Source organism: Vipera ursinii (genome assembly GCF_947247035.1).
Source record: "Vipera ursinii genome assembly, chromosome: 2".
Taxonomy (NCBI): domain Eukaryota; kingdom Metazoa; phylum Chordata; class Lepidosauria; order Squamata; family Viperidae; genus Vipera; species Vipera ursinii.
The window spans coordinates 56,296,835-56,322,184 of NC_139513.1; the positions used below are offsets into that span (position 1 = coordinate 56,296,835).

A 25,350-nucleotide genomic window follows, 5' to 3' on the forward strand; every position below is an offset into this window, starting at 1 on the left:
TGTGAAAGGCTCTATGTTCCCTAACTAGAATTTTTTTTATCTCTCTTGGATTTTCTAAGTGCAAAGCCTTTAGTTTAAAATATCAATACGGAAGAAGGCCAGGAACAAAATTTCTTTATAGATGAAGATCAACAAACTCTCGCTATGTTGAAAACACTAATTCAAGCTCTTACCACTACCAATGAAATACTAAGAGGCTATGTGAAGGAACAAGAATACAGCCCAGATATGAAAGCCCAAACTTTGACCACAACTAAAGAACCATCTATACAAAATACAATAGAAAAAAATGAAACTTTCAAATACTATGACAGAAGAATCTACAATTCAACAAATATTGGTATTTGAAAATCCATAAAAGATATCGACAACTTGGGAAAAGGAAAAGGTTTCTTATACAACACAGAAGGAACTAGAGGATCTAGAAAAAAACAGTTGGATGAGAAGACAAACAACTCAGAACAACCACGTCGATATGGAAGAATAAAGAGACGACCCACTAGACCAGACATGTCAAACACAAGGCCCGCAGGCCACAAACAGCCCGCCACATGATTGAATCCGGCCCGCACAACTCTCCCAGAAATTACAAAGGTCCGGCCCCCACCACCTTGGCGCCGGCCCGGCTGAGCACTTGCTCAGTAGGAGGCAAGTGCACTGGGCTGGTGGAACCCAGCACTATTTGCATCTTATTAGTCTCCTGCGGCTCCAAAAAAAAAGTGGAGGAGGAGGTAGGAGGGAGTGAGGTGGGACGCGGGGGGGGAGGACGAACAACACCCAGCCGGTGAGGGGGAGAGATGCCCAGGCCAGCCCCAACCTCCTCAAGTGAAAGCAAGGGAGATTGCAATTGGCTCCTGCAATCTCCCTGCGGCCCGGCTTTGTCTTGCAGAAGGCAGGCTGAAGTGGAGCAAGGAATGCGAATCGCCCGATCTCGCGCTCCTAGGATCTCCTCTGCTCGGGTTCAGCTTCACTTGCTACAAGAGAAAGCAGGCTGAAACAAAGCAAGGGAGATTCCCTCGCTCCGTTTCAGCCTGCTTTGTCTTGTAGCAAAAGAAACTGAAACCGAGAAGAGGAGATCGCTGAAGCGCGAGATCGGGCGATTCGCATTCCTTGCTCCGTTCCAGTCTGCCTTCTGCAAGAGAAAGCCGGGCCGCAGGGCTGCCTCCGTAGGTACTGCTCTAACGCGGAGAGGGAAGGACAGAGAGGGAGGGAAGGAAGGAAGAAGGAAGGAAGGAAAGAAGGAAGGGACAATGGGAGAGGGAGGGAGGGAGAGAAAAATAGAGAGAGAGGGAGAGAGAGAGAAGGAGAAAGAAAGAGGGAGGGAAACAGAGGAAGAGGGAGAAATAGAGGGAAAGAGAAAAATAGAGAGGGAGAGAAAGAGGGAGAGAGAGAAGGAGAAAGGGAGGGAAATAGAGGGAGAGGGAAAGAGGGAGAGAAAGAAAGGGAGAGAGACAAGGAGAAAGAAAGAGGGAGGGAAACAGAGGAAGAGGGAGAAATAAAGGGAAAGAGAAAAATAGAGAGGGAGAGAAAGAGGGAGAGAGAGAAGCAGAAAGAAAGGGAGGGAAATAGAGGGAGAGAGGGAAAGAGGGAGAGAGAGAAAGGGAGAGAAGGAGAAAGAAAGAGGGAGGGAAATAGAGGAAGAGGGAGAAATAGAGGGAAAGAGAAAAATAGAGAGGGAGAGAAAGAGGGAGAGAGAAGCAGAAAGAAAGGGAGGGAAATAGAGGGAGAGAGGGAAAGAGGGAGAGGGAAAGAGGGAAAGAAAGAAAGGGAGAGAGGAGAAAGAGGGAGGGAAATAGAGGAAGAGGGAGAAATAGAGGGAAAGAGGGAGAGAGAGAAGGAGAAAGGGAGGGAAATAGAGGGAGAGAGAAAGAGGGAGAGAGAGAAAGGGAGAGAGAGACAAGGAGAAAGAAAGATGGAGGGAAATAGAGGAAGAGGGAGAAATAGAGGGAAAGAGAAAAATAGAGAGGGAGAGAAAGAGGGAGAGAGAGAAGCAGAAAGAAAGGGAGCGAAATAGAGGGAGAGAGAAAGAGGGAGAGAAAGAAAGGGAGAGAGAGACAAGGAGAAAGAAAGAGGGAGGGAAATAGAAGAAGAGGGAGAAATAGAGGGAAAGAGAGGGAGAGAGAGAGGGAGAGAGAGAAGGAGAAAGGGAGGGAAATAGAGGGAGAGAGAAAGAGGGAGAGAAAGAAAGGGAGAGAGACAAGGAGAAAGAAAGAGGGAGGGAAATAGAGGAAGAGGGAAGGAGAAAGAAAGAGGGAGGGAAATAGAGGAAGAGGGAGAAATAGAGGGAAAGAGGGAGAGAGAGAAGGAGAAAGGGAGGGAAATAGAGGGAGAGAGAAAGAGGGAGAGAAAGAAAGGGAGAGAGAGACAAGGAGAAAGAAAGAGGGAGGGAAATAGAGGAAGAGGGAGAAATAGAGGGAAAGAGAAAAATAGAGAGGGAGAAGGAGAAAAAGGGAGGGAAACAGGGAGAGAGAGAAAGAGGGAGAAATAGAGGGAAAGAGAAAAATAGGGAAAGAAGGAAAGGGAGAGAGAGAAAGAAGGAGAGGAGAAAGAAAGAGGGAGGGGGAGAGAGGGAGAGAAAGAGGAGAGAGAGAAATTAAATTAGTAACATGATTGTTAGGTGAATCTGGTTTCCCCACTAACTTTGCTTCTCAGAAGGTTGCAAAAGGCGATCACATGACCCTGGAACAATATGACCATCATAAATATGAATCGATTGCCAAGCATCCGAATGTAAATCACATGACCCTGGGGATGCTGCAACGGTCATAAGTGTGAAAAATGGTCATAAGTCACTTTTTCAGTGTCGTAACTTTGAACAGTCACTAAGTGAATCATTGTAAGTCGAGGACTACCCTGTACTTTATCTTTTTTTTTCCTTTTTTAGGGGGGGTTAAGTTTTTGACACGTTGCTGGGTGACATTGCCTTGTCCTAAAAGTGGTACAATGGATGAAAAGGTTGAAAAGCCCTGTTTTAGTATACTGGTACTATTTGGTTCAGAATATTTTTTTTCTTGTTTTCCTGCTCTAAAAACTGGGTGCGTCTTATGGTCAGGTGCGTCTTATGGTCCGAAAAATACGGTAGCTCGCACGCAAAACAAGCACGGCAGAGGAGCCCTTGTGTGAAAGAAGCCTGGCAGAGGAGCCGGAGCGGCTCCACTGCTGGGGGCGCGTCTTGGCTGGGGCCTTCCAGGATCCAAGCCGGGCGCCTCTGCTCGCCACTCCGGCTCCTCTGCCGGGCTTGTTTCGCATGCGAGCTACTTTGCCGGGCGCTGCTGAGGGCGAGCAGAGGCGCCCAGCCCAGATCCTGCAAGGCCCGGCCAAGAGGCGCCCCCAGCAGCGGAGCCGCTCCAGCTCCTCTGCCGGGCTTCTTTCACGCATGGGCTCCTGTGCTGGGTGCTTGAAGTGCAAGGATCACATCCAGGCAAGAATGTTCAGCTCACAGAAAATGAGATTCTGGGCATATGCCTGAAGTCACGAGAGATCTTCCTGAGCCAGCCCATTTTGTTGGAACTAGAAGCCCCACTCAAGATTTGTGGTAAACAGCGGTATAACATAAAATTATGGAAGACCTTCACTGATTGCTTCAACTGCCTACCTATCACTGCCGAGGGCAGAATCCTTTAATTCCAGGCTGTGTTACGGGTTATTTTGCAGGTGCTGGGTTTCTGCTGCACAGGGTAAAGCTGTAAAATGGAAACTGAAGTGGGATCCCCTGCTGCCGGTGTGGTTTTGAAAAGCTGGCATGGGTACAGAAGTGTGATTATGTGTTGAATTGCTGTTCAAGTGTGTGTACTTCAGGGGCACTCCTAGCCTGGGGAAAGTAAGTCTCTGGTCCTTTTTAGGAAGGTTTCCTGAATTTGAAGCCCTCTACCACACCAAAAAGGACATAGAAATACAGGTAGTTCTCATTTACCGACCACAATTGGGACCAGCCACTTGGTTGTTAAGCAATGCAGTCACTCAGTGAAACTGCAACTGACTTAGGTTCTTACTTCAGCTGCCATTTGCCACACAAACCTGAAAAAGTTCTAAATGCAAGGATTGGCTGCAAAGTTACTTTGTCACCATTGTTGTAACTGTACTGTTGCTAAACGAGGACTACCTATCTTACGGCTATGCAATGCTCATCGGGGTGCCTGCAAATGAGCCAATATCCGGCCCCACCCCACTAGGCTTTTTCGGGGGACTCTAGGCCGAAGGGGGAAGTTGGCCCTCTGGGAACCAGGTTGAGTGGCACTCTGCCTGCTTCAAGTGCACCTACCTACAAGGGTAACCCTGGTGTGATTGCTTGATTTGCTGGTATAGTAGAGCTGAGCGCTAAAAACTGTTTTTGCCACCCTGCCTGCCCCTCAGGGGCAGTGCTGCCAACTTTCTTTCATTGAGTAAGCTGCGCTGAGTGAGCAGCATTGAGCTGGCCACGCCCACCCGGCCACGCCCACCCGGCCACACCCACCCGGCCCCCCGAGGGCAACCATAATGCTGATGTGGCCCTCAATGAAATTGAGTTTGACACCCCTGCACTAGACCTACAAGTCCTCTCAAAAAAATGGCGACCGGATGGTTTTGGCAACATCAATTAATATACATGATACTACAAGGAGATTGGTCTGATGACCCAAAAACAAGGACATGGAAGATGATTTGGCAAAAGAAAAAAGCCAGAATAAGACTCAAGAAGAATGGAGTTTTGACCATCTTACTGAAATCTAAAACAGAATGTACTTAAATAGATACGCTATGCATGTTGAACACAAGACATTGTTATGAACTGAGATAAAGAAAAAATTTCAGTCATTAAAATTTAGCAGTATAAATACTAATAGCTAATTTGAATATTGATTTGTGCATAAAGGTCATGTAAATGTGAATAATGTAGATAAGTTAAAAAATTATTGTTTAAAGTAATAAATAGGTCTATATGGACCGGAAATTATCAGTTTAAGCAAGAGATAGCAGATACAAAGAGGAAGAGAGGAAGTATTAAATACTGAAATAAAAAAGAAATTTTGATTACTACTTAAAAAAACAAAACTGAAAATTAGCAAAAAGGATGGGAATGATAAATATTAAATGTTGAATCTAAATGTTAGTGCAAATTAAAATTGAAAAATTTATCAGGTCATTGATTGTCTAAAAGATTGTATGTTAAAACAACTAGAATATGTGTAAACTAAAAACTATGGATATATGTAAGAAAGTTATTTTTTATGTGACTGATAGGATAAAACCTGTCTTTAAATTCACAAATAGACAGTACATATGAAGGGAAAAAGAGAGGAAATCTTTATGGTAGCAATCTGAAATCTGTACAAATGATATTTGTATGTAATTGAATTACTGCTACCTAGCCACCACGATGCTTTTCAAATATGTAAATGTAATATTAGAAAATCAATAAAATTTGTAAAAAAAAAATTTGGTTAGCTACTTTTTTTGGTTCACATTCACCCCCCACTGTCACTTTGTATACTGTTCTGAAGTTTCAATAGCAACTATAACCACCCTCAAAGACAGAAGGACAATTGGCCTGTTGTTTCTGTTTACCAGTTTAGTTAAATGCTTAGAAGGAAGAAATGTTGACTGCCCTAGAAACTGCCATTTAGCTGCTTAAAATATGGGCAAGATGGGCATGGGCAAGATTAATATACCCAGAACCACCCTTTTCTCTTTTATGTGGAATATTAGTATAGTATAGCTGGTGTGGTAGGATGGAAGGTTTGTTGTCACTGTGTGTTGTGGGGAGAGAGCACGGGGGGGGGAGGTTCAGCTAATCTCAATGTACACATGTTGTACTTTGACAATAAAGGTTTATTATTATTATTATAGAATAGATATTTTCACAATTTTTTAACAAAGTTACTTGGGCAAGGGCCAGAACAGCATAATAAGATAACTCCTTGTAACCAAGTTATATATCATAAGACAGTTCTGGTAATTAATTCCTTGGAAATTGAAGTTATATTTTCACAGGGTTAGACACAGCTTAATGTTTAATAAGTAGATTTCTCATTACAATATTTACAAATCTGACAGCAAGGACTAAGTTGCTTGCCAACCTCACCCTTTAAATGTTTTATCTCCCATTTCCATTCAGAGCGCTTTCCAGAAATACAGAAATGTATATTGTATACCATTTAAATAAGGCAGCATTATTCAAAACTGTCACTAGCCAATGTTAGGTTTTCAATCCATAACAGAACGATAATAGAATTCCATTATTAAATCTCCTTTAATCTTTTATTTTATATTATATTATTAGATATCATCTATAAGTCTATTGGCGTGTATCATGGATTAATTGGCTTTGAAAAAGGCTTGACTTTCTGAACAGTAACCAAACCAAGAAATGTTAACTGCTGCCAAAAGACATTTGACAAGAGTCAACCATATTTTGAAGACAGTTCATCAAATGTAAGCTACACTTTCAGACATGCAAGTTGCCAGAGTTAATACAAAGAAACACTGTTCAGAAGTTAAAATCCATTTCCACTTACAACAGCAGCATGCCTAAGATAAAATTGGCATCAATGATGCTACCAAGATCCAACTAAAACAAAGACATCACTGAATTTAATTACTCCAAAGTAGAGACACCTACAGTAAAAGTTGTTGGGGTCAGCAAGATAGCCTAGAGATCATAACAATATGAAAAATATCTTAGTTTACTTTGAAAACTGTCTCTGCAATAATCACCCTTACTGTCTCTCTCAGCACAGAACTAAATGACAGCTCATCTAACAAGCAGATGAATTACACCAGGGGTCGGCAACCTTGGCTCTTTTATGACTCGCGGACTTCAACTCCCAGAATTCCTGGCTCAGGAATTCTGGGAGTTGAAGTCCGCGAGTCATAAAAGAGCCAAGGTTGCCTATCCCTGAATTACACCAACGTGTGTGGATTCCAGTTCAGGGTGAACAGTAATCTTCAGTTTTGCTTTGCTGCTTGCTTGATGATGTCCCAGAGCCAACAGTAACATTGCACACTGTTAGAAACACATGCTAATTGGAAACTATGACTTAAATTCCTATAAACAAAATTCAGCTGAATTCAGAGTTTAAAATGTATTAAACAGCTTTCACAGCATTATTTAATAAAAATACATGTGTGTTAGAAACTTGCTGTGTACAGAAGAAGATCTGAAATTATTGCAGAACACCTACACATTTTATTTACAATGATAACTGCCTCAGACTTGTAGACTTAAAGAAAAGTAAACCACATTTCTGTCTTTTCATAGGAGAATTTACCTGCTGTACAGGAGTGTATTTTACAGTGTGGGAATAATCATAGTTGTCAATGAAGTCCAAATCTTTGACAGCATCTCCTTCCATTGGTCCACTGAACTGGACATCCAGAGGGGCTTTCCCAGCACCTTTTGTGAACACAGTGAAGTGCGTGGGCTTCCCATTTTCCACACCTGGATAGATAAAGGAATGGAATTCATGTCTAGACACATTGTGGAAAAAGAAGTGCAATACTTTTTGGATAAATATTACAAATATCAAATTTAATTTTTCATACTCCAGATTTAATTTTCTAGAATCCATTTATGGGGCTTGACAAGAAATAGGGTTTTTTTAATTGACTAATTAAATAGTTGCTTAATAATCAAGCAGAAATCTTACCTATTGCACCTAGTCCAGGTCCTTCAGTTTTCACCTTGTTTGCATCATGTGATGGTTCCACTTTCACTCTGAAAGGACTGGTAGGAATTTCCTTAAGTCAAATAAACAAACAAAAAATTGATATTACATGCAGTAACTTTTCAACAAAGCCTCCATAAAGAAGAAAGATCCTGAGGCTTGAATAGTAATATGTACTGTCCCTTGAACATACTTGCTCTTTAAACTACTAGATTTACAAATTATTGCGTTTCCCTGTAAACAAACCAAAAATGAAAATATTTGTTTGTAGCACATTTGTGAATAACCAGGAGATCAAAATAAATTAATCTTCTACTACTAAGTTTTTCTAGAAACATAAGACAGCAGTCTTTGTCCTATTTAATCATAAGGCCATCCACGTTTATTACATCACTTAAATAAAATAAAAGTCACTGTAGCTGTATATATTAGAACTAAGGCCAATTTTTATCAGATTGCTTCTGTCAATCTGTTCCAAGTACGTGTTTATTAAGACATGACATATTTTTGTATATTTTGAGTGCCGTAAGCTATTCTATATGCTGCAACTAAAATAGAAGAATGAAATACATATTAAATATATCACTTAATACCATACAGAGATACTGTATGGGATCAATCTGAATCAGTCACTGGGATCAAAGGCTTAGTCCTCCAAGCTTTCGCATTTGTGCTGGAGCCATCCTCAGGGAATGGAGGAGAGAGAGAGAAGTTCCCCGAGGATGGGCTCCAGCACAAGTCTGAAATCTTGGAGGACTAAATCTCTGATCCTGGTGACCAACTCAGATTGGATCCTGCAACATTATCCCAGGACACTTATATTTGCCCTCATTCATGATATGATTACAATACAATACAACCACTAATCCAACTTTCTCTATCCAGATGGTTTCAGTCTTATACCCAGCATTAGAAATCATACATCTGAGATATTTTAGGGACTGGAAACAAGGATTGGCATCAAAAGCCTCATGATTTAACGACTTACCTCTCCAGCAAATAGTACTTTAACAGTATAGCGCCCAGCTGCAGGTGGGTTGTATTTCACTGTGAATGTATCATTAGCATTGTGAATGATGCCGAATTCTATGTCTTCCTCTTTTTCACTTATTACATGAGCATCACACTTGATGCCCACACTCACATCACCTAGAAAGAAACAATTCACTAGAAATTGTATTGACAATTGTCCCTCTATAACATCTTTTGCTGCTTAAATATTTCTTCTTTGAAATACACTATTTCTATCAGCCACTAGAATGAGAAAGCACATCCACCTAAAAGCAACATTATGGGAATCAAGCATTCTCTTTGAACGGCATTTCAGCTTGATTACTGGGATGTCACTATTCAACAATTTGCTATACCAATCTGTTTTTTACCTTCTCCCGCTTCTGTACAGTCCACAGTGAAATGAGTAGGCTCGTTAGCTTTCAGACCACTTCTTGCCACCCCTGGTCCAATAACTTTCACCTTCTGAGGATGAGTGCCTTGTCCAATCTGGACCTAGGGTGACATATATTTTCAAAATGTGAACTTAATAAATATAGATTAAGCACTTTAGAATATTCAACATTGGTCAGACAATCCTTTACGTTTCTTCTACTGACATTCAACATGTTGTTTTAGGTATTCGTTGAATCTATTCTCTAAGAACTCAAGGAGTCATGCAACTTTTTCCAACAATCCTCTGGGAATGGACTGGGGGTGGACCTTCGGTCTCTGGCCCCCATCCAACACCTCAGCCACATAGGAAAGACTAGTGGCTTAATTAGTTATTATTTACTTTTCATAGTGGCCAACTGGAAACCCCTGAGGAACCCATGTGAACCAAAGAGAGTTCCTATTTATCTTCTCTATCAACTGGCATTAAGGACATCTACTGGCACTACTGCCTCAGACAATACATAGCCATTATTTGCTCAGTTTGTGCTTGCGTAAACTACATAACATTCACCACTTTAATTCCTCTAGTTTTGTAGTCCCTTTTTAGCCATGTTGAGTTATTTAACATGATCTCCAAAGCTGACTAATTAATACTCTAAACTCCAGACATTTGTTCAGGAATTAAAAAAACACTGGTCCTTCATTTAATCCAATTTTCCCACTCCTAATCTGAGTCTTCCTAATCTCATTTTAGAATTAATTTAATTTAATTTATTGAGATTTCTATAACAGTAAGACTAAGATCTATTCAGAAATACATGAAAATGTTAAAATTTTTATAAATATTGTGTATCAGAGTACAACAAAGGGACAGTTAGAAAGTAAATATTCATAATATTTTAGTACTTTTCATTCTTTTTAAATGATGTTTCTGAATGACAAAATAGTGGACTGACACTCTATTCAGAGATTCAAAAATATCTCTAAAATCCTTTATTGTTAACAATAATGTAGTTTTATGGTTAATTTTTCATTAACGATATACTGGGAACTAAATGTACAACTTCTCTAGCATTCTTCCTCTTACTATCTTTGCATCGATTATTTTTTATTTTCACTTGTTCCTTTTTTTAAAAAAAATGTGATGAATAAAAAGTGATTTAAAAAGAATAGGATTTGCTTTCAAGTAAATATCAGTTAATCTAAGCAGGTGTTTGCAAAAGGTGTCAGGAAGCACACTGCAACTGGAAAACAAGCAGCTGGAGATACTTAAGCACTTTGCTACTTACTCTGCAAGGACTGTTAGGGACATTTGCTCCTCCCCAAGTAACAGCAATAGTATGCTTGATGGGTTTGGTTGGAATGTAAGAGCAGGCATAGATGCCATCAGGCTTGCTCCTCATTTGAACATCAATAGGATTTCCATCTGCATCCTAAAAAAAAGGGAAAAGCATGCCTGGGTTCCATGAAAGCTGCTAAATATGAACTCAGTTTTAACATTAGTTGTACAAATGAAGTCATGCAAGGGGAGGCAGGTACATAGTTTAACGTAACCAGTAAAGTTAGGCCTTCCTTTTATGAAACTTCTGTTCCCCGTACATTTGTGCTTGTTCTGCTACAGCTGGATTATCTCTTCCCCACCATGGTCAAGTATCACCAACTACCTTGTGGAAATGATTCCAGGAGAGTGAGGCACTGGGATCAGTTCCCCAGAGCTTATGGAAAAGATCTTGATTTCTATTTTCATTATGATCTCTACATCACGTTCAGTTGTTATTACCTATCCTGAAAGTATTTCTAAATTGAAAGGCAGAAGAAGGTAGCATATCAAACTTTATTTCCAGTCTATTATTTTCTTTCCACTTAGAAATAAGATGTAGATTGTAGATGCAGAATCAATGAATTCTATTTGCTTAGCAAAGCAAATGGTTTATATTACCTTGATTGAGGTGCAAATTGGTTCTCAGTGAGGTGATAGAAAAGTCACATCATTGTAATAAAAATGTGTTCCAAATCAAATCTTCAAATACAGAGATGGGGCAGGCCCTTATGACGTATTCTATAATCAGACATGTCAAACACAAGGCCCGGGGGCCAGATCCGGCCAGCAAAGTGGTTTCATGTGGCCCATGAAGCCATCCTGGAAACAGTGAGGGAACGGCCCCCACTGCCTTGGCCCTGGCCCAGAGACCCTCCTTCTACCAGAGACCCTCAGATCTGTCCCACTCCTGCCCAGGCCCCCATAGGCACCCTTGATGTGAACGATGTAGAGCTGGGCATGCCCACCCAGTAGGCCATACGCACTCTAACCACACCCACCCAGTAGGCCATGCCCACCCAGGCCATACCCACCCAGCCCCCTAAGGGCAACCTCAATGCTGATGTGGCCCTCAATGAAATTGAGTTTGACACCCCTGCTTTAGCCCCACTATACAGGGAGTGCAGAATTATTAGGCAAGTTGTATTTTTGAGGATTAATTTTATTATTGAACAACAACCATGTTCTCAATGAACCCAAAAAACTCATTAATATCAAAGCTGAATATTTTTGGAAGTAGTTTTTAGTTTGTTTTTAGTTATAGCTATTTTAGGGGGATATCTGTGTGTGCAGGTGACTATTACTGTGCATAATTATTAGGCAACTTAACAAAAAACAAATATATACCCATTTCAATTATTTATTTTTACCAGTGAAACCAATATAACATCTCAACATTCACAAATATACATTTCTGACATTCAAAAACATAACAAAAACAAATCAGTGACCAATATAGCCACCTTTCTTTGCAAGGACACTCAAAAGCCTGCCATCCATGGATTCTGTCAGTGTTTTGATCTGTTCACCATCAACATTGCGTGCAGCAGCAACCACAGCCTCCCAGACACTGTTCAGAGAGGTGTACTGTTTTCCCTCCTTGTAAATCTCACATTTGATGATGGACCACAGGTTCTCAATGGGGTTCAGATCAGGTGAACAAGGAGGCCATGTCATTAGATTTCCTTCTTTTATACCCTTTCTTGCCAGCCACGCTGTGGAGTACTTGGATGCGTGTGATGGAGCATTGTCCTGCATGAAAATCATGTTTTTCTTGAAGGATGCAGACTTCTTCCTGTACCACTGCTTGAAGAAGGTGTCTTCCAGAAACTGGCAGTAGGACTGGGAGTTGAGCTTGACTCCATACTCAACCTGAAAAGGCCCCACAAGCTCATCTTTGATGATACCAGCCCAAACCAGTACTCCACCTCCACCTTGCTGGCGTCTGAGTCGGACTGGAGCTCTCTGCCCTTTACCAATCCAGCCACGGGCCCATCCATCTGGCCCATCAAGACTCACTCTCATTTCATCAGTCCATAAAACCTTAGAAAAATCAGTCTTGAGATATTTCTTGGCCCAGTCTTGACGTTTCAGCTTGTGTGTCTTGTTCAGTGGTGGTCGTCTTTCAGCCTTTCTTACCTTGGCCATGTCTCTGAGTATTGCACACCTTGTGCTTTTGGGCACTCCAGTGATGTTGCAGCTCTGAAATATGGCCAAACTGGTGGCAAGTGGCATCTTGGCAGCTGCACGCTTGACTTTTCTCAGTTCATGGGCAGTTATTTTGCGCCTTGGTTTCTCCACACGCTTCTTGCGACCCTGTTGACTATTTTGAATGAAACGCTTGATTGTTCGATGATCACGCTTCAGAAGCTTTGCAATTTTAAGAGTGCTGCATCCCTCTGCAAGATATCTCACTATTTTTGACTTTTCTGAGCCTGTCAAGTCCTTCTTTTGACCCATTTTGCCAAAGGAAAGGAAGTTGCCTAATAATTATGCACACCTGATACAGGGTGTTGATGTCATTAGACCACACCCCTTCTCATTACAGAGATGCACATCACCTAATATGCTTAATTGGTAGTAGGCTTTCGAGCCTATACAGCTTGGAGTAAGACAACATGCATAAAGAGGATGATGTGGTCAAAATACTCATTTGCCTAATAATTCTGCACTCCCTGTATTTAGGAAGAAACTTATGAATATTGCCAAGCATTTGTATACACAACTCAAGATGCCTAAATAATCTATGGATAAAGCTACATGGATTAGGAGCAAAAGTCGCTTGGATCTTTGCCTTACTTGTGCATAAATCTTCAGAGGAGCATTCCCAGCTTCCTTTGTATCAACTACAAAGTCTGCAGGATTGTTCACAATGCAGCCAGTTCTTTCAAATCCTGGGCCATAAGCTTTTACCTAAAAAAAAGATTAGCAAGATAATAAGGTGAGAATAGGCCAAGATTCCTTTACAGTCCATTATATTACCAATACTGCATTGTCTTCACATCCAGTCAAACAGGTTGTCTGATTGACCTAAGTATTAGGTCAAATATACAAGTAAAATAAGTAATTTATAGAATGATCAAGGGAGCATCCTACAATGTAAATGAAGCATGCACATTTCTATTTATATATTCCTCCATCAAATACATTTCTCAAGGATTACATTTCTAAAGCTAAACTAGAACAGAGGCTTGTACCTATTATTCACAAACTGGCCAGGATGAGGCAGAAACAAATGAACAACAACAACAAAAAGAATTATTATGAGATGTGTTATGTAGCGGGTTCTTCAAGCAGGAAAGGAGACGAGGCAAGTGAGTTCAACAAAGCTCATGGTTTATTGCTTGCAGAATCTGAACTGAGAATTGGGCTGCAAATAGCAGCAATTTATAGCCTAGCCCCGGGCAGCAGCCAATAGGTTTAAAGCAACCATTGCCGCCTAGGGACAGCCAATAGCAGCACTGGAGACCTGGAGTCTGGGTTGCCGGAGAGCCATTAGCTGCTCCAGTTAACCACGTGGTATTACAATTGAGCCCAATACATAACAAGATGGCTATTCATTTAGCCTGTAACATAGATTGCTCTTATTTAAAAGGCCCAATCCTGAATTTAACAATACAGTTGTAAGTAAACAGCTCAGGCCTCTGGCCTAATCTGATGGAATCCAATCCCCCAAACTACCAAATTCTTACAATTTCTAAAAATTTTCAAAAGAAAAATTGTGAGTTCTGGCCCTCCTTGGGGCCTGAAAGCCAACAGTGTGACTTTTGACCAATCACTCATTCTCAGCCCAATCCACCTCATAGGAGGCAGGTTTATTAGATAAGTAATATTTCCTGCCTTGAGTGATATATAAAAAGGTACAATCATCATTATCTCTTTGTATCCTTGCCTTGTCAGAGTTGAAGTCTAAAGATGCTGGCTGGATGTATGCCATGTAAGGGCTATCTTTGATGTCTTCATCATCACACATAATGTGAACAGCATATTCACCAGGCTCTTTAGGCCAATATTTCACATCACATGAGCCGTCATTCTGATCATCACACTCAATTTTTGCTTGCGATGGGCCTTCAATGGCAAAGCCTGAAAAAAAAGTTTTTAGCAGTTAGAGCCACTCAAATTTAGGATTTTTAAGGCTGTGTATTAAGCTGCAATGTCAATACAAGAGTCTGTTGAATAAACAATAGTTGGTTGGATCATACAATTCATTAATCATAGCCATGAAAATTTCATATATTAGAATAATATATAAACCCAGTCTAACAAAATGTGTGAGCCTGATTATCTGTTCAAAACCTATTTTCCCATTTACAACAGCAATCTCTCAAAGTTTTTTTTCCAGCCAATATCTACATGACCTCAATAGCTGGGTTAAGAGATTGTACCTGGTGATAAACAGTACCTGTTTGCTTAGTTTAGGTTTTGTGTGATGTCTAACAGAACATTATAGTTTATAAGCTGCCATTTATGGTTTAGAATTTTGTGTGATCCCAGCCACTTTCAATGAGTCAGCAAACCATAGTTTAGTGTGATGTGTGAATTAATTTAATCTACATATTGCACTGTAATTCCGTACCTGTAATCCACAGTGCTAAGCATTAATATTGCCTATGATTTTTGTTAGGATGTTCTTTCCTACTATTATATTAGATTCTGTTTCAAGGCAAGGCTAATAATGTTATTAGCTTGGTAACTTTGAAGAAAAAAATGATTGGTCATTGCTTATTGCTAATCTCTCTCAGATGAGAATAGGATATAGACTTGACATCAAAAGTACTCTGCAAAGCCAATTCCATTTAAATATAGTTAGAAAATAAGATTCAACCCATTAGTTCAACCACAGGAAATTCTTACTATTGAAATAATTAGACATCATCTATCATGTAACATCTGTTTTGGAAAGAAGCAGTGTAATGAGTCAGGTTATTACCTAGGGATCCAACTTCCGGACCAATGGATTCTACAATGAAGTCTGCTGATTTACCAACAACTCCTTCATGAAGGCCTGGCCCCCAAGCTCTTACTTTCTGAGGACCAGCTTCAGGACCGACTTGCACTTCAAATGGGCTAGGAGAAGAAAGTAGAATTAGGAAAAATGAAGAGGCAACAATCATGGGCACAAATATATTTAATCCGTATATGTTTATTGAGCAAGAACAGTCAGTAACAGATTGGAGCTAAGATGTTTCAGGAACAACCAAAGGGCTATCAAAAAGCTTACCAAACAATTTAGAGCTAATATCCAATTCCATACCTAAGTCACTACAAGAGAGTTACGATGAAATACCAAAGAAAACCATGTAGACATCCATTAGTATTTTCAAGAAAAGGGAGAACACAAAAATTAAATTGGGAATTTGATATGCTAAACATTTTTCTGCTCCAAAGTCTTGTTTTTAATTGTCTCTTAGTACCTATTACCAAATTTAGGCTAGACTGGAAAGACAGGATATTCCTTTGTCCCACAGTAAAGCTTAGAACTAAAACCGAAACTGTCACAAATACAATATTCTTCCAACACATATGATTTGAAAATAATTTACTATGGAATCACTTTCAATTACAACATATGAAATATTTCAACTCACCTTTTTGGGATGTTGTGACCTCCCCAAGAAATTGTGACAATGTATTTCCCTGGGGTTACTGGATAGTATTCAAATGCATATACTCCATCCATGAATTCCTTTTGTTTTACAAGTTCTTCTAATCCTTCTGAAGAAATATCATTAATTTAGCATTAGTCTTTAATAACTCCAGCCTATATTCTCTAGATCTAGGTAATTGCATGTTTCAAGATCAATTGCCAAGAATGAAGTCATTTTTTCTTCTCATCCAAAAACTGTTGCAAAGGGGAGATACTACCCCTAGTCATGTAATAAAGACAGCATAAACATTTCCAGAAGAATGTGATGAGTAAAAGTGTTACGTTACCATGCTTAATACATTTCCCTATGTTATTCCTTAGTCTGCAACATTATGCATGTCATATGTGAAAACAAAGAAAGCTTAAGCTTTGTTGGACCTCATGACCACAAATATTTGGGGAATGCCTACTTGATTTAATTTTCTTGAGAGTCTAAATATTCTAAAGTTTGTTGACACAAGCCTATTCTCTTTACTATTGCACAGTTGGCAACATTTTCTAGCCAATGCTCAAGCAGCATTGTGTAAATATTACAACTCATTTTATCAAAGGCTCCCCAAAATCTATACTAATTTATATGAAATTGAGATGGAACTCCATTTGTTTAATTTGGAGGCCAGAAATCCCTTTCAAACCAGGCTATGTTCCCAAAATTGAAGAGATGACTGTCACATAGATGATCTTTCAGTTCATTGCGATTTCCACACTGACGTAGTTTTGTTAAACTGAAGAACAAAAAAAAAATCATATGATGTCTCAGTTTAAAGACCCTAGTTTTTTGTGGTTTTTCACTCAAGGGAATATGTAAATGTAATGTTCTGAGTTATTTTTGTCTTCAGTCTATAGACAAGGAAAAGAATGACTGCTTTGAAAACCTGATATGATCACACCAGTTGCATTCAACATATGTAAACTATTTCAAGACTAGTTAAAAAGGCTAGCTACATATAGCAAGTCAGGCTTGTTATGCAAATCTCTTCTGCTAATGTTTCTATCTGAAATAAACCTTGCGGGTTATCAACGTTTCCATAAGATATCTCTTTCAAAAAGGATGAGTGACTCCACCAAAAGTTGATTCATGTACTGTGATTTGGCCTACGCACTCACAAACACACACATACACACAGAGGGAATCTCAATCTGGAGATAGAAAGTAGCTTCTGTCCTATAAATTGGAGAATTGAACTTTGTCTGAGAGTCTGTCTTTTCATTTTGCATATCAGAATTATTGGGTTTTGCTTTTTTTCCCCCCCCAAGCAATGTTTTCCTACAAGTTTAGTCTCATCTTAGAATAAGGATTTTCCTGCACAGACATTTTGGCCAAGAGCCTCATCAAATACATGATTCCATATCAAAGATTACAAAAAACTTACACAGGGGTTATGCAGTTCAAGTTAATTCTATATGAACATGTAAACAATATGTTATTTTAAGTGAAATTAGTGTTTTCATGCTTCTATCCATATATTAAATAAATATCTCAGTGAAAAGTGGAGCTCTATTTCACTTCTAGAGTTCTCTTGAGAAGTAAAGTCAACATGCAGATAGCAGAATCAGTGCCTGATTGGAGTTATTTGCAAAAGACTCATATCACTGTGCAAAGCAATGCAAAAAAAAATGTTCAGCACTTACTTGGTCCTTTTATTGCCACATGGATATCTCCACTCCCTGCGGCTTTAGTATCAACCTTGAAGTCTGCAGTTTCTCTGATCCTAACCCCTTTGGGTTGGAGGCCCCTACCACTGGCACGGCAGGCATTTGGATTGCAGGCTACAAGCAAATTGCAGACAGACATGAATGCAGTCTTTGATTCCTAAAGATATTTAATTTAACCAAGCCAGGCTGGAACAGCTTCTCTTGGCTTCCTTTAAGATGGATAAGACATTACATGAAATGCAAAACCTGAATACCATTTTGTAGTCTTAAGAAGCCTGTTCTTGGTTAAAGTCTTTACTTTGTACGTATACAAGTATACTGAATATTAATAAGCCTTTTGTCAATGGTTGCTGCAGAACAGCTATGTATTTGAGAACAGTAAAAGGCAATCAAATATTCCCATTTCCAAAGCTCCAATTTTAGAAACATGAAGCTTTCTAGCTTAAACAAATTTTCAGAATCAGTTTCAAGAGTTTTGGAAGAGGAGAGGAAGAAGAAGAAGAAAGCACAATATAGTGAAAGAGTTCCATAGAAATTAACCAAATAATCCAGACAAGCCCACCACAGGTGTGTGCTTGGCATAGGAAGCTCTAATGTAGCGGGAAAGTAACACACAAACAGTCTTCAAATATTACTAGATATATTGGAATAACTAATAGACAGAAACTTTGAGGGGGGGGATAGAAGGCAGCTTAGAAAATATTAAGCCAGGGGCATTTTGCGACAGAGGGAACATTTAAAATGTTGAGGATATATGATAGACGTTGTAACAAAGCAGTTTCATGGGGAAGGCCTGTCTGGTAAATTATTATGATGGATGCATAGTTAGTCACAAACCAGAAGATTATTCCCTCTCAATTCTTCTTGATACCAGATATTCTCTGATACTCCATTACTTTTTCCTAAGTAAGTGTGCACAGTTCTAATCACAGAACTTTGCTGCAGCTATCAACTGTTTTTATTTCTTGGAAGAATGTCTTTAAAAGTCACAGGTATAAGCTGACTCACTGCTTGCAGAATATGCCAATTTCCCATTTATTTGTTCTTATTATTTTTATTTAAACAATTAAAAAACCAAGAGACAAAGTATTTGGCAGACTCTAGACTGCTTCTCCCTGGCTTAAGTTAAGAACCTACTTATCGGCATTTGTCTCATCATGATATCGCAGCTTTTCTAAACATACCCCAGGCATCTTGCAATAGCTCAATTCAGTACATATCTTTCTGCACTCAGCCACTGTTTCTTTGAAGGTTTTTAGCACATACTCCACAGCAACTGCTCTGACCATGCATGTATACCATCGCGCTTTTCCTAAATATTTTTTCTATAGGCATTAGCTGTTCTTTGCCTGTTTGCTCACTCTAGCAAAAGGAAGATATGAACAGCAAGCTAAAGTTTAAGTCCAATTAACAATTTTCTACTTTCAAGTCTCCTACAACCAAGTTGGCTATTTGCGTTAAGGCAGTTCAACATCTTGAAGACTGCTTGCAAGAATTTCCCTAATCTGAGAAATTGCTTGCAACATTCTAAAGCATTTCTTTAAATTGCAAACTTACAGAATAGATTTCCAGGGATTAAAAAAAGGCAACACATACATGGTCACCCTGAACACATCTTACCGACAGAGCTTGCTCAACTAGGAAGTCAATAGCAGTGAAGTCCAACTTCCCACAAATTGAGAGTGGCTCAGGAGAAGTAAGCAGAGGTCTGAAAGCACAGGAGTAGGCAAGGATGGAACAGAAAGCCAGTATCATTTCAGAAGGGGGGAAAAAGAGTTATGATACAAAAATAAAGAAAATATAGTGGGTTTAAGAAATATAGCAAGAAGGTACTCTACTGCAGAAGTGCCAAAAAGAAAAACATGACCATTTAAAATGGCAGATCAATTACATTTAGTTAGTAAAGAGTTTTCAAGGAAGAATTTAATCACTCTTCACCAAGCCAGAATGCTGATATTTTTTTAAAAAATTAGCTTGCATTTGTAATTTTTTTTAAAAAAAAAATCTGTATTCATATAAATGCTAATATGCACATATTTCATCCATTTCTAAAACATACCTTCACCAACAAGAATACCCCAAGGACTCTTTGGAACATGCTCTCCAGCAAATACTACTTTTATAGTGTGAGGGCCAGCTTGAAGAGGTTTATAAACACAGCGATGAACTTGATTTCCTTTGTCTTCTACCATAACCTCAGCTATGTTTGTTCCTTGGGGATCTTCAACCTCTACGCCTATATCACCAACACCAGCACCTAGAAGACAGAAAAGATAACCTCAAAATTTAGCTTCCATAATTAACCTGACAGCTAGAGGCCAATATGAAGGGGAGAAAAGGGAAATGCATAATATTAAAAAACTGATTAGTAACGATAAAAATTGTACAGGATTAACAGGAAGGATCTTAATATGATGCAATTTTGCCTTGAGGGGCATCTGATTTATTGCAAATGTTCAACACAATGCATTTGAACATAAAATCTGAAAATAAAAATCAAACTGGCAGAGTTGAAAGATGCTTTCTACAACCCTAATATCTGAGACAAAAATGCTAGAATTTTTTTTAAAAAACCTAGTTTTTTCCCCAACTAGGTATTCCTAAAATTATGTAGGCCAAAAGAAGCAAATGTTTCTTCTGCAACACAGCCTAACAAGACACGCACCCTGACTGGGACATCTTTGATATCTTTAAGCAAAGTAAAGCTAACCACAAATTAAGTTTCCATGCAAACTTGATCAGCAACAAAATGCCACACCTAGTTACTTCATCTTCTAGCAGACTGTGGAGAAACATTAGCCAAATCAACAATGAGTGATGCAATTCAAAAGGAGCACCAATTCAAAATGCCTTCCCCCAATGGAGAAATAAATTATAAATATGGAAGAATTAGTAGAAATGGCCAAACTAACCTGCCTGGTCAAGGATAAAACAACAACAAAAAATTAATAAAAGACTGGAAAACTTTTGTGGACTTTTTGCTGAAATTGGAAAAAGTATTTGCCATTTTTCACCTGTGATTTTCTGAGGAGAGATTTCTGAAAACAAAGGTTTAATCTAAAGTAGACTGAAGAATCCATGACCTCTGAAGGCCTAACCAGTCCCTTTCAAGTGTTCTCCCAAACTATAGTTTTAAATGTTACTATAATTACATAAAGAGTGAATAGTCTTATTAATTTTATCTAATTGTTAAATAAAATTTAAATTTCCACAAAAATCTTAGTTGTTTCATCTTCAAATGTGCAAATAAAGGGTTCAGTAAATCTCAGTTTACTACAGGTTATTACAATGTGGCATCATATACAGTTTAAAAAAAAACCTACAATTTTGTTTAGTCCACCTTACCTGCTGTGTAGATGTCAAAGTAAGTAGGTTTATTAGCTATATTTCCTGTTATTTCCAAGCCTGGACCTTTGGCTGTTACTTTACTGGCATCTCCCTGGGCTTTATCAACATCTACTTCAAATGGACTCTTTGAAATATGCTGGCCAGCAAACAGAACTGTAACCTAAAAAAAAATTAAGTGTTCATTTTAGATATAACAGAGAATGCGTGTGGCAAGTGATGCAAAATGTGACAGACCATCTCCTGGCCACTGAAAATTGTGGTGGTCATATACCATTCAAATATCTCCAAAGCCATCTCTTTCCACAACCAGCTCATCATACAAACTGCTTTTCTTAAAATAGCAATAGCACTTAGACTTCTATACGGCTTCAGGGAGCTTTACAGCACTCTCTAAGATGTTTACAGAGCCAGCATATTGCTCCCAACAATCTGGGTCCTCATTTTACCGACCGTGGAAGGATGGAAGTCTGAGTCAACCTTGAGCCAGTCAGGACTGAACTCCTGGAGTGAGCAATGAGTTAGCCTCAGTACTATATTCTAACCGCTGCGCCACCATGGCATTAAAAAGACATGTTTAAAGTCCCTGCCATTCAAGAGGATGTAGACAGTGTTTCTGTGTTGAGGCTCCTTTTCTTAGAAAAGACTCCACACATCCCCTCAAGATTTGACTGGTGTCCATTTTCCTATATTCTATAAAAGTAATGAAAACAGTGCCTCTGGAGGGTGATTATTGTCAGTAGAAAAGATACCACTGCGAGGAAAATAATTGTTTCAGTTAAGGAAGCATCAACATGGAACTTTGGAAAGAGCACAGAGCTGCTGCTGGAGCCTCCTTAACTCAAATGTGTATTTTCTTGGGATCACAATGCAGTTGTGAGCATAGACACAACTTCTTCAAAGATGAATTAATAGATGTACCCCTGCTGCCTCCAAAGCAAAGTTTTGGGTTTGCATCTGAAAGCACTGCAAATCCCTGAGTAAAACCTGCATCAAAACTGATATGGTCACATGACTGTGACATGTCACATTTTTTGCTGGAAATCAGCATTTCCTTCCACTTTACATTAAAAAATGCCCATTGTGGACACTGGATTCACTTAACAACCAAGATATTTGCTTAACTACTGTGATAGTTCACTTAATGACTGCTGCAAAAAAAGGCATAAAATCGATTATGGTCATGTCATGACCCACTTAACAACCAACATGACTTACAACCATAATTCCAGGTTCAATTAAAATTTAAAGTTGAGGGCTACCTATAGACATGGCTGAAAATATATTTAATACTTTAAATAATAGTGGGTGAGGTGAATCTAAACAAATCAAAACCTTCACAATTTATTTGGGCCAAATTTCAAGAAGCCCCAAAATACAAGACAAGGTTTTTGATTTTGCTTCCATGGGATGCTTCATAAAAATTGGTAAACCAAACTATCAAGATGCTGGGGTGGCAAATGCATATTTCAGAAGGAGTTTTATAAAGCATGATAAATATTGCTGTAGCCACCATACTCTGAATGTATTACAATCCTACATTTACAAAAACATTTCTCAGTTCAGTTCTAGTTCTCCTCCCTACGTACAAAGTCTTCAGATTGCCTTACCTTGTGAAGACCTGTAACTTTTGGCACGTACTGAACAGCAAATGTCTTGTTCTTGTCATTGTCAGGTGTCACTTTGGCCTAAAAAGAAACCATTAGCTCAATATTTTCACTCAGAATTGCAATCTTTTCCTGGTATCTAAGCTTAAAATAGCACTTTTGGGGAAAAATGCTCCTCCGCTAGAAATTTACCTCACAGTATCTCTTTCATGCCAAACAAACGAAATTCTCCCACTGAAACAGTCTCCTCCATTAGAGCAGCATTATAAAAGATGACATGAAAGAGCCACTCTTAATTTTCTAGTTAAGGAACTGTCCAATATTGTTTTGTAATGCAACAGCCACTGCAAAACTTATTTACTGGATTCATACTCTAGTCTAAATTTCCATCGAAAATGTCACTCAGAGAAGCTAACAAGAGTAACAGAATGGTAATCAAACATCCAAGTCAAACCTATTTCAATTTTAAATCCATCAGTAAAGAGTGTTACTGATTGAAACAGATATGATTTTGCCTACCAAGAGGATAACAAGGAGTAAGCTCTCCCATTATAAATCCTGAATGGCTTAGGACCTGAAAAAAATCTTTTCCATTATGAACATGTCTAGATTAAAATCAATAGCTGAAGATGTCCTAAGAATTTGTTGAGATACATGGAAAAGGCGGTGCTCGATCAACTTCTCCTGCATCCCTCAGAGAATGTCTCTGGAAGATCTATTTGGCCTCCAGTTTCTCTGCCTTTAGAACAACCAAACACATTTTTTTCCATTATTTTAATTGTTAATTTTCACATTCATTTTTGCATTTTCCTCTATTTTTGATATACTGTATTCTAACTGTGTAGCTTGTCTAAGAATTCAGACAACTGAGATAAAAATTGAATAAAGAGCTTAGTACCTGAACTGGAGATACCAAGGAGTAAATCCCAGTTCTTATACATGTACTATATTAGTCACACAATAGTCCCATGAAATTCATTCTAATTACTATCATGCAAGAATATCATTTTCCAATTACGAGAGAATAACCCAAAGTAATTGTTTATTCTACTCAACATTCCTCAATATGCACACCTCTTCTCTGTTTCCTTCTGGATCTTCTATGAAAACCATTACTTCACCTTGACCAGCACTGATAGTATCAACAGTGAAGTTGGCAGGTTGTCTGACCATATTTCCATGAGGTTCAATTCCTGTAAACATATAAAAAAGCCACGCTCATGTGTAAAAGTATTCATTTACTAAATCTTGATATGCTCTCAGAGTTAACACTGAATTAAGCTATCATGACAAATCACCATTGGCAGATAAGTTTATGGATTTGCTTAAGTCATCCAAAATAGTGGCCAGCAATCCCATAAACCTAGCTTTGCAATGCTCCAATACTCCTGACCCAGTAATTCCCATTGTTTCAATGTTTTCTTCTCCCTCATGTGTCTATGAGATTTCTAAAAACAAGTATTTATACAATCTTCTCCTACAGGATACACTTCAGTATCCATAAAATACAAAAATTAGAGCATAACTAGCACAAGAATAGCTGCTGAAAACTGCCTACATATAAATTGAAGTGGACATGGTCCTAACACCTACATATTCTGATAGCTTTGTTCCTTAAAACACAGGCACGTTTCCATTATCTTGGATTATTCTATCCTCAAGAAATCTTGTTTTTCTCCAGGGAGACCTTTGTCCACTATTCTTTCCATTGTTTAGAGGAGTCAAATGATCCTCCAATCAAACCACCAAAAGATGAGTTAATGTAAAGCTGAATCAGTCCAGGTGCTCCCCTAGATTTGAAAAAGTCCTGCAAGCTTACTACTAATAAAAACAGCTTATAATATACAATAAAACCAACTTATACCTTTTTCCAAAACCCTATGTGTGTACCTTTTAAAAAAAAATCCTTGGGTTACGTGATCTTGCTGCTAATAATATCTATGACTTAACCGTCTCCATGTTTTCATCTACTTTTTCAAGCTAGTTACATCTACCTGACAGTGATGGAATACAAAGGCTTAAGTCTAGGGACATCAACAGTAATCTACTCAAGAATGTCATGTAAAGAAACATTACAGATACAAAAAATAATAGCCTTGCTGAACTGGTTTCTCACAGGATTGGGGAATTCATATCAACGTAGGAGTGCCTTTTGGACAATTTCCACATTTCTGAATGTTAGCAGTGCACCAAATAAACACAGTGAAATATAGATGTTTGGTTACATAGTAAGAATCAACTAGCTTTTCCATCAGAGTTATAAATATGCTAAGTGTTGCCTATTTATGATTTAAATTTATTATAGCTGCCCAATTCCAATAGAACGCACAGTGTAACAAACAAATAAAAACCTATAAAAACATATGAAACCTAAAACCACACAGACAAATTCAAACAAAACAAAACAGGGCTCCAAAAATAAAACCAATACATTAACTCTAGTCCAGGAACCAAAGCCAGATTACATAGGACCTTACCTCTGCCATATGCTCTTGCCTTCTTTGGATTAAGTTTAGGTTTTAAAGGAGCACCTGGTTTCAGCTTTGCTTTGGGGAACTGTGACAAATAGGTCATTACAGAATGCTCATCCACATTAGGATGTATGATTTCTTCAGGAGTGATGACCTAAAAAACCATTAAAGGACAGTGTTAAGTGGGCCTTCAACTTCCTTGCCAACATTCCTGCTTCTTAACTATTTGCTTAGGTTTGGAACTACAGTTAACTAAATGCATTAATAAGGGCAA

At 38.7% G+C, this 25,350-nt stretch overlaps 1 protein-coding gene across 5 annotated transcripts in view; it reads right to left on the minus strand.

The window, feature by feature from the left end:
• The window catches only part of FLNB (filamin B), a 98,337-nt gene that overhangs the window by 40,291 nt on the left and 32,696 nt on the right, over positions 1-25,350 (minus strand). For all 5 annotated transcript variants that reach the window (XR_014491492.1, XM_083354950.1, XM_083354949.1 and 2 more), the window contains exons 4-18: positions 25,083-25,230; positions 23,680-23,798; positions 22,609-22,686; positions 20,999-21,161; positions 19,713-19,910; positions 17,630-17,767; positions 15,939-16,065; positions 15,281-15,417; positions 14,240-14,433; positions 13,147-13,260; positions 10,319-10,462; positions 9,026-9,149; positions 8,632-8,792; positions 7,626-7,716; positions 7,248-7,417 (exon numbers count right to left, since the gene is read on the minus strand). Coding sequence is in view for 4 of the 5 variants with exons in the window: in XM_083354950.1 (XP_083211076.1) it covers positions 7,248-7,417; positions 7,626-7,716; positions 8,632-8,792; positions 9,026-9,149; positions 10,319-10,462; positions 13,147-13,260; positions 14,240-14,433; positions 15,281-15,417; positions 15,939-16,065; positions 17,630-17,767; positions 19,713-19,910; positions 20,999-21,161; positions 22,609-22,686; positions 23,680-23,798; positions 25,083-25,230 (2,106 nt within the window). In the remaining variant the exon portion in view is untranslated. The remainder of the gene's footprint in view (positions 1-7,247; positions 7,418-7,625; positions 7,717-8,631; positions 8,793-9,025; positions 9,150-10,318; positions 10,463-13,146; positions 13,261-14,239; positions 14,434-15,280; positions 15,418-15,938; positions 16,066-17,629; positions 17,768-19,712; positions 19,911-20,998; positions 21,162-22,608; positions 22,687-23,679; positions 23,799-25,082; positions 25,231-25,350) is intronic.